This window comes from Sycon ciliatum, chromosome 10 (assembly GCF_964019385.1).
Source record: "Sycon ciliatum chromosome 10, ocSycCili1.1, whole genome shotgun sequence".
Taxonomy (NCBI): Eukaryota; Metazoa; Porifera; class Calcarea; order Leucosolenida; family Sycettidae; genus Sycon; species Sycon ciliatum.
In genome coordinates this window covers 28,693,577-28,709,091 of record NC_088652.1, presented here as the reverse complement: position 1 = coordinate 28,709,091, position 15,515 = coordinate 28,693,577, and the positions used below count along the sequence as shown (strand labels likewise).

General features: G+C 50.2%; 1 protein-coding gene across 1 annotated transcript; it reads right to left on the bottom strand.

Annotated features, from left to right (window-relative positions):
• Positions 1 to 642: 642 nt before the first annotated feature.
• Positions 643 to 5,251, bottom strand: LOC135825943 (Golgi phosphoprotein 3-like). The gene is made up of 3 exons (XM_065338586.1): positions 4,925 to 5,251; positions 3,965 to 4,140; positions 643 to 2,185 (listed from the first exon to the last, which is right to left on the bottom strand). The coding sequence occupies exons 2-3, from the start codon at positions 4,016 to 4,018 to the stop codon at positions 1,937 to 1,939; spliced, it is 303 nt and encodes a 100-aa protein (XP_065194658.1). The 5' UTR covers positions 4,019 to 4,140; positions 4,925 to 5,251; the 3' UTR covers positions 643 to 1,936.
• Positions 5,252 to 15,515: the final 10,264 nt, after the last annotated feature.

Genomic DNA, 15,515 nt, shown 5'->3' with positions numbered 1-15,515 from the left:
TGACTTGAAAGCGATCCCAATGCACGTCCCAGGTGAGGACAGCGTGCAGAAACAAATTCACGGCATCATCATTTTCTGGACCTGGATCCAACTGCATTTACCCCTGCTGCATGCATCCAGGGAACTGAGGTAATAAGTAACCGGTGACAAGCAACAAGTAACAATATTATTCTAGATTGCTAAAATCACAGTGCATGGACCTGATATTGTTGGGCAGTCCATTGATCAACAGGTACATGTATACTTCCAATAGAAAGCACATACATACATGTACGTAAATTACATACATGGATGTACATTACATACATGGACGTAAATTACGTACATGATATTAGAAAATGCAATACTAGTACTGAAGTACAATGCTAGTATTAGATTAACTTGTGGATGGTTGTAGTAAGGTCACTGTTTCCCAACACAATGTCCTCCACCTTGTTTCATGCTGTCAAACCAACAACATAATATATTATGTAATGTATATGGCCCCGCAACCAACAAAGGTGGCTGACACGACAATACACCTTCAAGCAGAGGAGCAACAGATCCAGCCACTACCTAGCGTTAGTGCACCCGCTAACCGAACTAGCTGACACACGCACACAAAGACTTACACAGACTCACAACACATAAACGCGGAGGGGGTAAGCTTTTCTCAAGCATGCCTGAAACAACATCCAGCATGAATTGGTAACGGACACTACACAAAGGACACATAAAAACAACAACCGACAAAACCACAGGAAAGAGGGAGAGAGAGAGAGAGTGATATAGACATTCACAATAGACAGCAGAGAGCGCATGCAAACACTTTTAAGACAGCGTGCAAGCTGATCCACGAACAAAACAATACAGTGGCGGTCACAGTCAGCACGTCACCTGGGGCCAATCAAAATAACGAATGCGAACACCCACGTGGGGGTCAGAAGAAGCGCGAGGACCGACGGAACAGACGTAGACACAACATTCCGCAGAAGAGTGCAACGAGAAAAGAGGGCAACGCATGCACGTAAAATGAAGAAGATAAAATGCTTATCTTGTTACATTGGCCTAGGGCAGCGGCGGCACGAGCATTCACCGACAAACTGTGCCCGCGGTGGCAGTAGGCCACGTGAGACAGTTAGTCGAGTTAGGGTAGGTTACACAGCAAGCAAATGAACGACAGTAATGGCGCGAGGTAATGCAGCCGGCAGCAGCGCACGTGATAAAACTAATAAACAACTCTACTGGGGTTGGACTAAAAGCATCTGCTCATCTAGATGCTCAGCAAGGGATACATTGAACGCTCCTGGGGTTGGGGACACACACATAGAATGGAGACCAGCAGCGGAGTAAACCGATCCTGGGGGCAGGGTGTAAACAAAGAAGAGATAAATAGGCAGAGATAGAGAGCGGAACCGTGGGACACCCGTGGGGGGGGGGGGGGAAGGGAGGGTACGCTGGAGCTAATGAGAGACGAGGCGAGAGCTTGCACTCTTGGGCACACACACAGCACGGTAGGATCAAGACAACAGTAGTAATCTAAGTGTGAGCAACAGCAGACGACATGCACAGGACTAGAAAGGCAAGCAGAGGTTGTACTTGGCACGGGGGGGGGGGGGGGGGGGGGGGGAGGGTGGAAGGTATGCTATGTATACAAATGTACAGTTCTGACCAGTACAGGGCTGGGCGTGCAAAACGACAAAAGTTTCGCTGGCAGATCAGAAACCCAGCCATGGTGGGATAGAGAGCAGTGGCGCAGCTACACCATTCTTGCCACTGTCATGGAGGCACACAAACACAAAGTTAATGGACGAAACAACCAGGCACTGATCGTTGTGACGAGAGTCCAGAGGTTGCCGACCGACAGGCTAAAAAACAGCGCACGGACAACGTCCGAGTATTCGACTACAGTACCTGAAAAAGAATGTCGGTGCGACGCAAGGTGTCGTGGCATGATTTACTTTGTGAATGCGGCGGCAACGGCCCAGGTCATCTCGTGGGCGTTGGGCTTGAGAGCTTCGACCTCCGGGTCGAGATCGAGCAGCTCGCGGACTCGCTGCGTTGCCACCTCGTAATCCTCGTCGCTCAGTGGGGCAAACGCATTCTCGAGGACGTCGGACGCATGCGCCAGGAAGATGAGGGCCAGCTGGCGTCGGTCCATGCGATGAGGGTCGTTCTGCCAGCGTGACAGCAGTGAATCTTGCACCTGTAGCACAACAACAATGATAACACACAGCAAACCACACCATACCGGTCAAGGTATGATTTTTTGATTTCGCCCGCGCAGGCAGGTAGAACGTCATCAAAAAACGTGGAGCACGCCCGCGGTACCACGAATGGCGAGTGTCAGTGGAGCCGCGTTGCTCCGCTGCATGCAACCAAGTGCCGCAGAGCAGCAGTGGAACCTGGCCCTAATGGACTGATTACACTATGTAGTGTGCAGCGGCCCTGCATACCCAGTACATGTGTTACATACAAACCATGTAGTGTGCAGCAGCCCTGCATACCCAGTACATGTGTTACATACAAACCATGTAGTGTGCAGCGGCCCTGCATACGCAGTACATGTGTTACATACAACTTTTATCTGTCTCATGATAGTAGTCAGTACTCGTACTCATCACGGTCAAAGTTCACCTGAGAGGTTCAAAGGTGTTCCCAAATAATGAAATATGAATGGGCACTGGATGCCAATACTCCTTATGTGTACCACGTCCGTGAACTGTGTGCATCGACTCTGTGACCTTTCGACCTGTCTGGGATGCATACGGCTCTAATGCACCAATTAGGTGCAGTGCAATAGATCATTGATGTCCAGTTGTGGTGCTGTCCCCTATGGCAAGTGTCGGATTTCACTTGCCACAACTGTACAAGGCACTGACACACACTAGCCCATGCGGCTGGTTTTCACCGACAATAAGCAAAGCACGTCCATGTCTGCCTACCCATCCCATCGCCCTCACATGCACACATGTCTGCCTACCCATCCCATCGCCCTAACATGCACACATGCCTGCCTACCCATCCCATCGCCCCCACATGCACACATGCCTGCCTACCCATCTCATCACCCCCACATGCACACATCCCTGCCTACCCATCCCATCGCCCTCACATGCACACATGCCTGCCTACCCATCTCATCGCCCCCACATGCACACATCCCTGCCTACCCCCCCCCCCCCCCCCCCACACACCACACCTCCAGACAATAAGCAAAGCACGTCCATGTCTGCCTACCCATCCCATCGCCCTCACATGCACACATGCCTGCCTACCCATCCCATCGCCCTCACATGCACACATGCCTGCCTACCCATCCCATCGGCCCCACATGCACACATGCCTGCCTACCCATCTCATCGCCCCCACATGCACACATCCCTGCCTACCCCCCCCCCCCCCCCCCCCCACACACACCTCCAGTGCACACCCCCCCCCCCCCCCACACACACACACACACCTCCAGTGTACCCCCCCCCCCCACACACACACACCTCCAGTGTACACCCCCCCCCCCCCCCCCACACACACACACACCTCCAGTGTACACCCCCCCCCCCACACACACACACACCTCCAGTGTACACCCCCCCCCCCCCCCCCACACACACACACACACTAGACATAGCCCGATTTTGCTAGCAATTCTGTTAGCAAAATATCGAAGAATTTTGACAAGGGAATTTGCTGGCAAAACGGAGCAAAATATCGGTATGTTCGTTGGAAATTGGGAGATTTCACACTTCTACGGTGCACGTGACTCATCTCCGCACATTTTTGCCAACACGTGACTCATTTTTTTCTTAGTTTGCCAACATGTGATCCACTTTCGATCGGTTTTCTCACATGTGACACAAACTTGGCCTCGGATCAGAGCAAAAGGAGAGCAAAATATCTAAGCTTCACTGTCAAAATCGGGCTTTGCCTACCCCCCAACCCCCCCCCCCCCACACACACACACACATCAGGTCAGAGCACGCACCTTCTCGACGACTCTCTGTTTGATGGTCTGGTCGACAAGCGGGTGAGTGGTCATGTCGAAGAGCCAGAAGTTCTGCTTGCTGGTGGTCAGCACGCCCTTCTCCACCAAGTTCTTGGCTAACCTCTCCCGAACATTGTGCAGCTGATAGCGCAGGTTGTACGGGTTCCATGTCTCGCCTGAAGAAACATGTCAGAAGAAAGAGTAAAGAGGTCGTTGAATGTCTCAGAAACATTTCAGTTTCGTGCCCTGTTATCGCACTTTCTGACCGTTTATTATCTTGTTACAGTCGTGGATAGTTGCTTCATAACTCGTTTCCATGTGATTTCTTCTATTTAAAGAGAAACACATTTGAACATCGATGCTGAGCCAAATGTCATCATGGAATACAGGAAGGATCAAATGTCACCCGAACACACATGTAAGAAGAAAGAGAGAAGTATTAGATGCACTGTAAAATCCTGCCAGAGCGCCTCTATACCTCCGCCACCCTTCGAGCTGCGTCGTCTACTAAATGTTGTAGCCATAATCAATCACAGTAAGTGGAGCCTCTTGAGTTACTCGACAATCGCTCGAGCTCGGAATCCTTCACCGAACACCTAAGTCCTAACAAGAGGACAGCTCTTGAGTCTTGTCAAAACAAGCGTGACGAGTTCTGCGCTTTGCGTAACTTTGAGTCACGTGACTTTGAAACGTCATAACTTGATTTTGATATCAAACGTCGTAGGGCGGTTTCTATAGTCCCTGGCTCATATAGTAGTACATGCGCTCCAATTTTCCAGTCGTCAGAAACTTTGACTTTTCTCCAATTTGATTCATGCATAACGGATACCTCAACAGCATACTTTCTATCACAGCTGGGACAATATCTGATGAGAAACACAGCATCGCAGCCAAACAACAGACGTACGTTGCAATGACTTATTTTGAATTCAGGTAGTGCAAGAAATGAATGCAACCTACCGTTTACACACGGGCCCGTCGTGGCAGAAGCTGGTTCATCTTGTCGACCTTGTCGGGATAGTTACCCCAGCGTTTGATGATCATCACTAGCTTGATGTAGCCGGCCTTTTCCTCGCTGCTTAGAATGTTGACCAACTCTCCGTTGTGAGTGCGTGTTCCATCTAGTTTCTCAATCCTCTTCAAGTCTTCTATCTGCTGCAGATCGGCGAATAACCCGGCCTCTTGCGCCATTTTACGAAATGTTCCCGCTGTTTATTTGCCCAACCAAGGCGAAATATCGGTTAGAAAGACACGCTGCTGGAATGGGTCGCCGTACGCTCATCCTCGTCTAATCAAGATATACATGGGATAAAAACACACACATGAACAAACATACGAAAAATGATTTACAATTCACAAATCACAATACGGGTTTTTCAACATCTTGCCATACCCCAATCGGATTCAATACCCAATAGGTGCCAAATTCATTCCGGAAAATTGCCGTACGCCCTACAAATGGAAGCTGTTCGGACCACAACTTCAGTTTCCCTTCATCAATTTTGCAATGAATCTCAGGCATTCTGGAAAGCTACTGCCCTACTGCCATCGCACTACTCCTCCTAGTCCTACTGCTTGCTAGCTAGCCACTTAAAGCCCTCAGATTGGCCTGATGCCAGCTGGCCTGCCAAAACCACGGAAATAACTATGGAGCTGCAAAAGTCCCAACTGGCCTCTGCCTGTACAGCCTACTGCTCTTTACTTACCCACTGGATCAGCAGCAGATGCTCCTGCAGACGCTAATGCGGCCTCAGCAGTACTGCCGGGCTGCCCGGAACTTGTCGACGGGTTCCAGCTTGGCCAATAACCTTCTCGCGCTGGCTGGTGGCTCGACTTTACGGATGCATTCAAGGAAGGTGTGGAAGGATTCGTCATCACCAGTGCTTAGTGCATCGAGCAATTCCTCATTCTGCGCTGCACGGCCAGTGTTTGATGCAAATAGCTGACGCTGTGCACGCGTAATCAACTTCTTAGCCTCACACTGGCGACGCATATCACCTGGAGTTAGCGTGGAAACCAGGTCAGGCCGAAGTTCTGTGAAGACGTCACTCTCCCATGCTGTCATGTCAGAGAGCTGTTGGTCAAGAACACCGCTTTCACCAGCGCTGTGATGACCGCTTCCTGGAGCACCGTGACCACCGCTTCTACTGTCCACACTGGCACAGGCTTCTGCTGCAAGGAAACAGACGGCGTGCCATTGGAGTGGCCAAGAGACATGCACAAACACACACACACACGCACACACACACACACACACACACACACACACAAATGCAGATGCAACGTATACATGTACACACACAGGTGGGCACGCACACACGGTTTGTTGCAGAAGTTTATTGTCGCCACTGAAACAAACATGGTTCATTTCGTACTCGGATGGACCCCTCACTCCTCCAAAATGAACACAGTTTGCAATGCTGGACACCACACATCAAGTGCATGTATACGTAGTGCATTGTAGAGCAAGTTATGATTTTCGACCTCGCACCCTCCTCCTCCTCTGTCACGAACGATGTTCGCTTCAGGGCGACAAAATATGACAGCGACCCCATAGCAATTCTATGACAATGTAATGTCAGTTGTCCAGGGCCCAAAACAGAGTCAGAACTGCAGTGTTGGCTGGGATCAAACACCAGCTTGCGGTGAGAAGAGGCTCAAATTTTACATTCTATCCACAGCAGATATGGTCCTGTGCTCATGCAGTGTTCAATACCCGAACGGGAATAGCTAGCTCAAAACGAAAATAGAACAGCGTACCGGTTTCCTTGCCACTAAAGGTTCACACGAATGCAGACATCATGCAAAACATCATTTGGAAGTAGCAGATCTGTTTGAATTGTGCATCCAACTAACCTGAAGGAAGAGAGGTCGATCTCGGGTCAAACAGCCTTCCACATGCATCCTGCAGGTATTGCAAGAGACCAAGTACACGCCAGCACATGCCCACGCCCACACACGCACACACACCCGCACTCACGCACACACACACACCCACACACACACCCGCACATGCCCACCCACACCCGCACGCACACACCCGCACGCACGCGCACGCACACACACACACACACACACACACACACACACACAAATACATGTAAATACACACGAGCAAAAGCACACATGCATGCAAACACGCACGTGCACAAGCCATAATTGCCGAAGTCAGAGTAGGCTCAAAATGGTTATCTCCTCATCCACATGACGGGAATACGTGGCAAGTTTTAAGAAAATAGAGACATGGTGCAACTTTGTGTGTGAAGCACTCTCCTCCTAAACAGAGATAATAAAGAATTACAACAAGACCTGGTGGAAATTGTCTCTTGGTTCGTGCCCCCCCCCCCCCCACAAAAACATAATATTATGAAATAAAGCTAGCGACAGGCGCTACTAACGTAATGTCTTTTGCATAGCTGCGGGAATTCAATCAGGTCAAGGCTCTCACCTGGTCAAGGCCCAGCCAGAAAATGGCCTGCTCACGGATCATCTGTATATCCCGCTTCTTTGAACGTGTACACAGTGGGTAGTCTTCAGCCACTAGGCTGGAAGTGTCCAAGGCGTGCGCACAGCTTGGTGCGCAGCACGTAGATAAGCCATGCTGTAAACACTCCTCGCCCGATGTTTCTCCGCAGGGGCATGGTAATGTGCTGATCACTTCGACCTGCAGGCCCCACTTCCGTAGCACTGTGAGCACGATTGCCCGGACTTCATCCAGCGTAGACTTTCCGCTGCCGCCGTGTCGGCCCTCGCACTCGACGTACACTTGTAAGCCGTAGCGTGTATAGTGCAGGTGCAGCCACGGCCAAACGCTGTTCCAGCGAAGGCGAACGCTGCACCGTGACAGCGTGGCAGCCGAGCGATTGTGTGACTTCAGCAGCACCTCCACCACGCATTGCCAATACAGGAACACGGGAAAGTGCATCAACTCATCGCTGTCTGTGTGCTTAAAGGACACGTAGGCACAGGAAAAAGGCAGCTGGGGGTCCGTGCCCATGTCCCGGACGATTGCAGGTACAATAAACTCGTGCTCATCCTGCACAATTGCCAGGACTGAGAGCCATTCTAGGATTTCAAAAATGAGCTTGAACCCATCACTGCTTGCTCTGACTGCTTGCCACGCCTTAGCATGGTCGCAGTAAGACTGACCCTCGAACATCTTGTTGAGAGCTTTGCGTGCCAGGGACTCCGTCATGAACCCAGACTTATAGCGCCGCTCTTCGTGCATTGTGATGTCTCGGTCAAACTTCATGTAGACAAAGGCATTGACACAGTCCAGGATGAACTGGGGCTCAAGGATGACCGTGTCTTTCAGCTTGAAAGTTGGGAAGTACGCCAGGTGGCCTGCTTCGTGGCAGTACTTCAGCAGCAGCTGTATTTGCCGGTCACTGCAGTCATGTGGAACAGCCTTGACTTGCTTCGCTATGAACTTTGCCTCCTTGAAGGAAATCCAAGGCCACGCGACCTCCTGCTTGAGCGTGTGTATTGTTATGCAGAATCGGAGCCATGGAACAGGGATGTTACGTTGGCTCTTCCGGCAGCGGTCGATGATGGCCTCTCTCAATCGCTGCAGCTCATCTGCTTGTGCTGCACTTCCAGTGGATCTGGTGCTGTCGATTTTGAAGTACGATGTTTCGTTCCAGACAAGCTTCTTATACGGCGAACCTTCGATATTCTTTCGAAGTAGTTTACAAGGATCAGGCAAATCGGTTTTCTTCCACATGTCACTCTGACACCCCACTACAAACACATCATCTGCAGCACTCTGGTCTGTGCTGCTGTCAGCTTTCGCATTCAGCAGCAGCATGTCGAGCCAGCTTAGCAGCTGGTCTAGGCGAGTCGCATTGGCCGGTAGAGTGGCCCGCTCGATACATTCTTCCTGGCTGAACTGAAATTTATCGAGCTTGGGAAGGGTCTCTAGAAGGTCCAGAGAAGAGTTGTATGTGGCAATAAAGGTTGTGTTTTTGGCCATGAAGAGGGGCTGCACGGATTGGTAGACTTGCTGCCCTCCAAGGTCGCGGAATGTGATGACGGTATAGTCGGGCGTGTTGGCCCGGTCAGAGATGTACTTTACCCGGTCTGCGTTGAGAAATCCTGTGATGGTCTTGTGGATTTCCTCGCGCATTGCTGGCCCGTCGCTGCTGCTGCTGCTGCTACTGCTACTGCTGTCCTCCATAGGTCCTGCATGGGTCCCATCCACAGGATCCTCTCCTGCTGGGGCTCTCTCTCTGTCATCTTGTGTTGTCTCTTTGTCTTGGGGATGATTCGAAGTGGATGGTTTGCACATCATGGTGAGGACGTAGAGTCGACTCAGAGCATCTGGCATGTCTGGGCATTCGATGAATCGACAGTCATCAGAGATGCTTGTAGTTGCGTAGGACGTGCGCATGCCGGGCGTGCTGAGTTCATTCTCATCGTGCATCTTCTCAAGCAACGCCTTCAGCAAGCTGGTCTTTCCAACGCGCGCCGCACCAAGTATTGCCACGTGCAGGAAATGGATGACGGTCGTACCGCCCAACCTGGCTGCCTCCTGCTCTGCTGCTTCGAGTTCACTGATACTTGGCAGATCAGCAGTATCTCCTGGGCACAACGATAAGCACAGCACACATCAAAAAATATTGTGTAACTGCAGGTGACATTTACAGTTTGTTGTTTCTTTTGTATTGCTAGCAAGAAATCATACAGTACAGGCAACAGGAATGCAAAACAAGTGAGAGTGCATCTTCACTGCATGCACTCGTATTATGAGAAAGCCCGCTTGACTCGCAAGTTTACGGTCACGGGTGTGTCTGAAAGTCATTGCTTCCCGCAGAATAACCACTCCATCACCGGAATATTGGCAGACAGGAGACACCTGTTATGGTGTTGCTAAAGTTGAGGCACTGGGCTTTATAGAGTCCAGGGGCGTCACACACGGTACCACCAGCACCACCACGCTTGTACCACTTTTCGCCCCAGATGCTGCGCCCAATTCATCCAAAAAACAAGCAATAAAAGAGCACTAAAATGTGCCCTGTTCACCCAAAAATCACTATTTACCAATGTTGCAAAGAATAGCAAAATCACGAACAAATATTCTAACAAATATGAACAGTACGAAAAAATAATCTACTATTCTAGCCTTACAGACGAGCCCATTTCAGCACACTGTGCTTCCTTGTTTATTTGAGCCAGCGCGTGCTAAGACATGACCACAGCGTTTATGGAAAATGTCGAGAAAATCGCGATTTGAATTCCGCGACAACAAAATACAAAGTGGAGTGCGACGCGAGTTGCTCTTCTTGTTCTCCTCGGTAGACTGGACTGTTCTGGATGCAACTCTTTGTTGCAAGTACATGAAAGTTTATTCGTTTGAGTTTGGATTCCATGTTGCACTGAGTCTCCTAAAACGGATCGTCAACGGTGTATCGAAGGAAGAGGCTAATGTACTTCGGAGCGGAAGAAGACGACATCCTCGCGTTCCATGCGCAGGATGAATTATTTTGTTTTTGTCTCTCAAAACTCTCCTACACGGAGCTAGCTTTACGATCCGATATCACAAATTTCTACTGACTTGAAATTCAGTAAAGCGGACTGATACGATTCGAAACTAACCGGGAACTGCTACAAACTACGAAGAAGAACATAAGTATTTCTTGCGCAGGTGCAAACTACAAATGGCGCGAAGCTCAAACTTTTCATGCCCCCCCCCCCCCTACTATTTTGACCTGGCTAGAACCCTGCCATCATATTTTCTTGCTAATGGTACTACTTGGGGACATACAGCTCTATTGCTTCCAACTGGACATTTGCTTCGTTAGTTGCTGCTCATCATGAGCAAGTTGCCGCTAGCAGCCTAGCATTGCTTGCCAGCTCTTCGAGCTTTTGCATTATGAGACCAGTTACTCAAAGTAACACATAGTTTCCAAAGCCAGTCCTTGTTGCCCTGACTGAGTGTGAATATGTGAGGGATTGGATGCTAAATAGTATTCCAATCAGTGATGCACACTAACCCATTTTTCAAGAACGAATACTCTATCGAATACCAAATCTTCGAACGAACGGATAATCTAGTGTTCGTTGAAATTTCTTGACGGCCCAGAAACTTCTGCATTGCGTCTGTGCTTTTTGCCTGGGATACCTTCGCATCCGTGGCAGCTACAGCCGTCGAGCAAGTAACACGCCGTCGGATAAGATGTTCCCGCATTGAGCTCGTAGTCAAGCCATTGAACTTGAGTTTGCATTGAACTTTTGCGCCTCCATCAACTTTCTCGAAGTGCTCCTAAACGGAGCTGCTACGACCAGCTGTGCCAGAAGCCATCACCAAAAACGAACTGGATGTCCAGAACGTTCTTCAAAGTGAAAGAGAGGGGTGAGTTGGACCGCACTAAAGTAGTAAAGAAGAAGGCACCATGGGCTCCCACTTCGCAACAGTACAGTGTGTGCACTGTACTCGTACAATTACACGTGCCCTTCGCAACTGTACTACAGTGCCGGCACTCTATTGTTACTACTACTGTTTGGCGAGCGCTCACACATCCCGGATTCGTCAAGTACACGTACGGTAACCGCTGTACTGTAATCTGTAGCAGCGGCCCTAGCTCTATTGCCGCTAGCGCAGGGTCCGCATGTACTCGTACAAAACTAGCATGCATGCCACACATAGAACATGATTGTACAGCTCTTCGAACGAACTTTATTACTATTCGACTATTCGTGTGCATCACTGGTCATGACTCGTAACTTTTTGGCGGAAAAGAAGTTTGAGAATTGATTTGTCACTAACCTGCCTGCAGCTGTTTGGCTTCCTTCATAGAGAGTTAGAAAAAACAGAGGCACAAATCAACATATGTGTTAGACATGCTCTCTCTCTCTCTCTCTCTCTCTCTCTCTCTCTCTCTCTCTCTCTCTCTCTCTCTCTCTCTCTCTCTCTCTCTCTCTCTCTCTCTCTCTCTCTCTCTCTCTCTCTCTCTCTCTCTCTCTCTCGCTGGTCGTTCATTTGCCCTCGCTGGGCAGTATAGTTTAGGCCCTAGCGGGCAGTATGCTTTTCCCTTGGCGGGCAGGTTGTCAGCCTCAGTGACTGTTCGTTTGCTCAATAGGCAGTATGATTTAGCCGTCGGTGGGCAGTATATAATCAGCCCATGGTGGGCAGCATGTTTTGGCCCTCGGTGGGTACTATGCTTTATCACTTGGCGGGAAGTTTGCTTTAGCCCTCGGTGGGCAGGCTATTGGCCTCGACGTCCGTTGTGCACCCTCGGCTGGGCAGTATCCTTTAGCCTTCGGTAGGCAGGTTGCTGGCCTCGGCGGCCATTCGCACGCCCTCGATTGGGCTATACACTTATTCTTGCGCCCTCGGTCGGGCTACAATCATGCACCCTCGGTCGAGCTATAATCATGCGCCATTGGTCGGGCTATAATCATGCGCCCTCGGTGGAGCTATAATCATACGCCCTCGGTCGGGCTATAATCATGCGCCTTCGGTCGGGCTATAATCATGCGCCCTCGGTCGAGCTATAATCATGCGCCATTGGTCGGGCTATAATCATGCGCCCTCGGTGGAGCTATAATCATACGCCCTCGGTCGGGCTATAATCATGCGCCTTCGGTCGGGCTATAATCATGCGCCCTCGGTCGAGCTATAATCATGCGCCCTCGGTCGGGCTATAATCATGCGCCGTCGGGCTAAAATCATGCTCCCTCGGTCGGGCTACAATCATGCGCCCTCTGTCGGGCTACAATCACACACCTTCGGTCGGGCTATAATCATGCGCCCTCGGTAGGGCTATAATCATGCGCCCTCGGTCGGGCTATAATCATGCGCCCTCGGTCGGGCTATAATCATGCGCCCTCGGTCGGGCTATAATCATGCGCCCTCGGTCGGGCTACAATTATGCGCCCTCGGTCGGGCTATAATCATGCGCCCTCGCTTGGGCTATACGCTTCTTCGCGCGCCCTCGCTTGGGCCGTATGCTTTAACTCTCGATGGGTAAGCTGTTGGCCTCGGCGGCCATTCATGCGCCTGCAGCGGGCAGGTTACTGGCCACGTCGGCCATTTGTGCGCCCTTGGTGGGCAGTATGCTAACGGCCCACGGCGGGCAGGATTACTTAGCCTTCAGTGGGCTGGCTGTTGGCCTTGCTAGCCGCTCGTGCCACCGGTCCACGGTGGGCAGATGCAGGCTAGCCCTCGGTGGGCCGTTCGTGCGTTTGCCCCCGCTGGGCAGTGTGAATCACTGACGATCGAATGTGATGATGTGACTCAACTATTATCGTTCGTTTTCTTGGAACTAGTCTATCATCACATACTATTATCTTTAATCAAATTGAAGTCACGGCAACCCCCAAACCTATGTGTTGATTGCTTGTGAGTGAGCGCGTGAGTACGTCGTTGTACGCACAGACGGGCGTGGGAGTGTCTGCAATTATGTTTGTGCACATGAATGTGTGTGTGTGTGTGTGTGTGTGTGTGTGTGTGTGTGTGTGTGTGTGTGTGTGTGTGTGTGTGTGTGTGTGTGTGTGTGTGTGTGCGTATGCAGAGGTACGCCCGCAGACCTGGGTGTGTACCCGTGGGTCTGGGTTTTAAATTTTTAAATTCCCGTTTGAAAAAATATCCCACACACTACATTTGCAGCGCGCACTTTCAACATCGGCACTTTTGCCCGTGTGCAAAGTATAATTGTGAGCACAAGGGCCCAGGCCAAGTTCAAAAATTAGTTGCAAGCGTGTGTCCAAGTTTATCGTATGCGAGTAAATATCCTTGGAAACGGTACGATAAATTTGAGTTTGCACGTCGTGTGAATGGCCTACTTCCTCCGTTAACAAAAACTTCGTGATGGATTTTTCAGAGACTGGTTTGCACACAAACTGCTGTGGAATGAGTCGCAATCACTTTCTTGGCCTTCCCTGGCATGCCATGAAAAAGGTACGATGCAAGGAAAGCGACCTTTCACAACAAGCGAGCGGAATCGATAGTTGAGCTGTGGCAACATAGGTGAGGACAGTAATGGTGAGGGAAAATGAAATATCACTTCTCCGAGGGGGTAATACGCTGCTTGGCCTCTCTACTACTCTAGCACTGAGTTTGAGAGCGATGGAACAGGGCAGCGAGCCCACACAATGAGCGAGTGAACAAGGCGGTGCTCCGATCGCACGGCTCAATGAAATAATTCTGAACTCAGGTTCTTGTTCAACCTGCGCAAAGCCCAGATTAACGCTGATGACCGTGCATTCTTTCAGAAGTCTGCAGTCCGACGCAAGTCTCGTGGCTAAAGAAAGTCGACTGGACTTGCTAGCCGCTGCCGTTCAGTGCTGGCAGGGTATCAATCACAGAAAATGGAATCAGTTTGGCTGTGCCTTTAGTAGTCCTTTACTCCTCGTTTCGCGGAGTTCTGGAGAGCGAAGATGAAACCAGGGAGTCGTAAAATATTTTTACGACTCCCTGGTGGAAACGAGTAATCACCACCGCGGCGGATCACGCAGCTTGAAAGCACACTTACTTCAACGACGGCGACATCAAGTTCAGCCAAGTGTGATCAAAGAAGCCGAGGCAAGGCTGAAACGAGCTGAACAACGACTCAAACGAGATGACGACTCGCGCGCAGCAGATGACGGCAGCGAACCAGGGTCAAAAATGAGTCGAGCAAAAGCGACGCAAACTGAACTATCTGCTCATTCTGCCAACAGTTTCTCTTGTACAGATGCTGTACATAGGCTGAACTACCTTCGTCCAGTGATTTGCAGGCGATACAAACTGTGTTCTTGACCTATTCTAAGCGTTTTCGTATCGATCAAAATCCGTCACCAAGTTTTTGTTAACGGAGGAAGTACTTTGTCCGCCAAGTTAAAATTGCCACTTATCTTCACTCTTGTCTCAAAACGAAAATACAAATATTCGAAGCATGCCACGATCAGAAAACGCTACGTATATGATACTTTACACGACAGAAAGCAACTCAGCCGAAAATCCTAGCAAGTTACACATCCTCCTCACCACTATCGTCGCTGGAGGAAGAGCTCAAAACATTCAATCCAGACAGATGCTGCTCGTTTCATAGCTTGTTCCACTTCTCCTCGTCTCGAATCACGCTCAAAGGCAGTCACCTGTCGTGCCTGTCATCTTGCCGCTCAGAAGCTGAGTGAGAGTACCCGTGTGGTGGCTGTATGTGTTATCCCCGTTCGTCGCAATAAATGCCTTTGTTTGAGGCAAAAAGGCAACACCACATCACTGCCAGTTTTCAAATCGCCTCTTGCGCTTGTCGTACTTGCTGATCACCACCCACGCAAGCCGCTGGTGCTTGTAGTGCAGTGATAGCTTCTGCTTGATGTAGCACATGTGCGTACTGCACCTAACGTTTTGCACCAGTGTTGCACTGACTCTGGAGCAGGCGTAGCTCTTTTCTGCGAGATTCCTGCAAGTTGTTTGCACGAGAGTTTCCCTCAGGAGTTGGTGTTTATTTTGATCAGCTCCTTTGCCAAGTCCTCTGTGACCTTCAGAGTGTGTCTGCCGGATTGGTCTCGCATTCTGGAGATGTCGATATGATCTGTAGTGTCTTCGTCGGTGATTTGCTGGTGAGAA

What these genes read in the sequence shown, in the direction of transcription:
- LOC135825943 (XM_065338586.1), bottom strand. Translation starts at nt 4,018, where the DNA reads ATGACCACTCACCCGCTTGTCGACCAGACCATCAAACAGAGAGTCGTC. An exon ending in AACAGAGAGTCGTCGAGAAG is followed by an intron (nt 2,186 to 3,964) that starts GTGCGTGCTCTG and finishes GTTGTGCTACAG; the next exon opens with GTGCAAGATTCACTGCTGTC.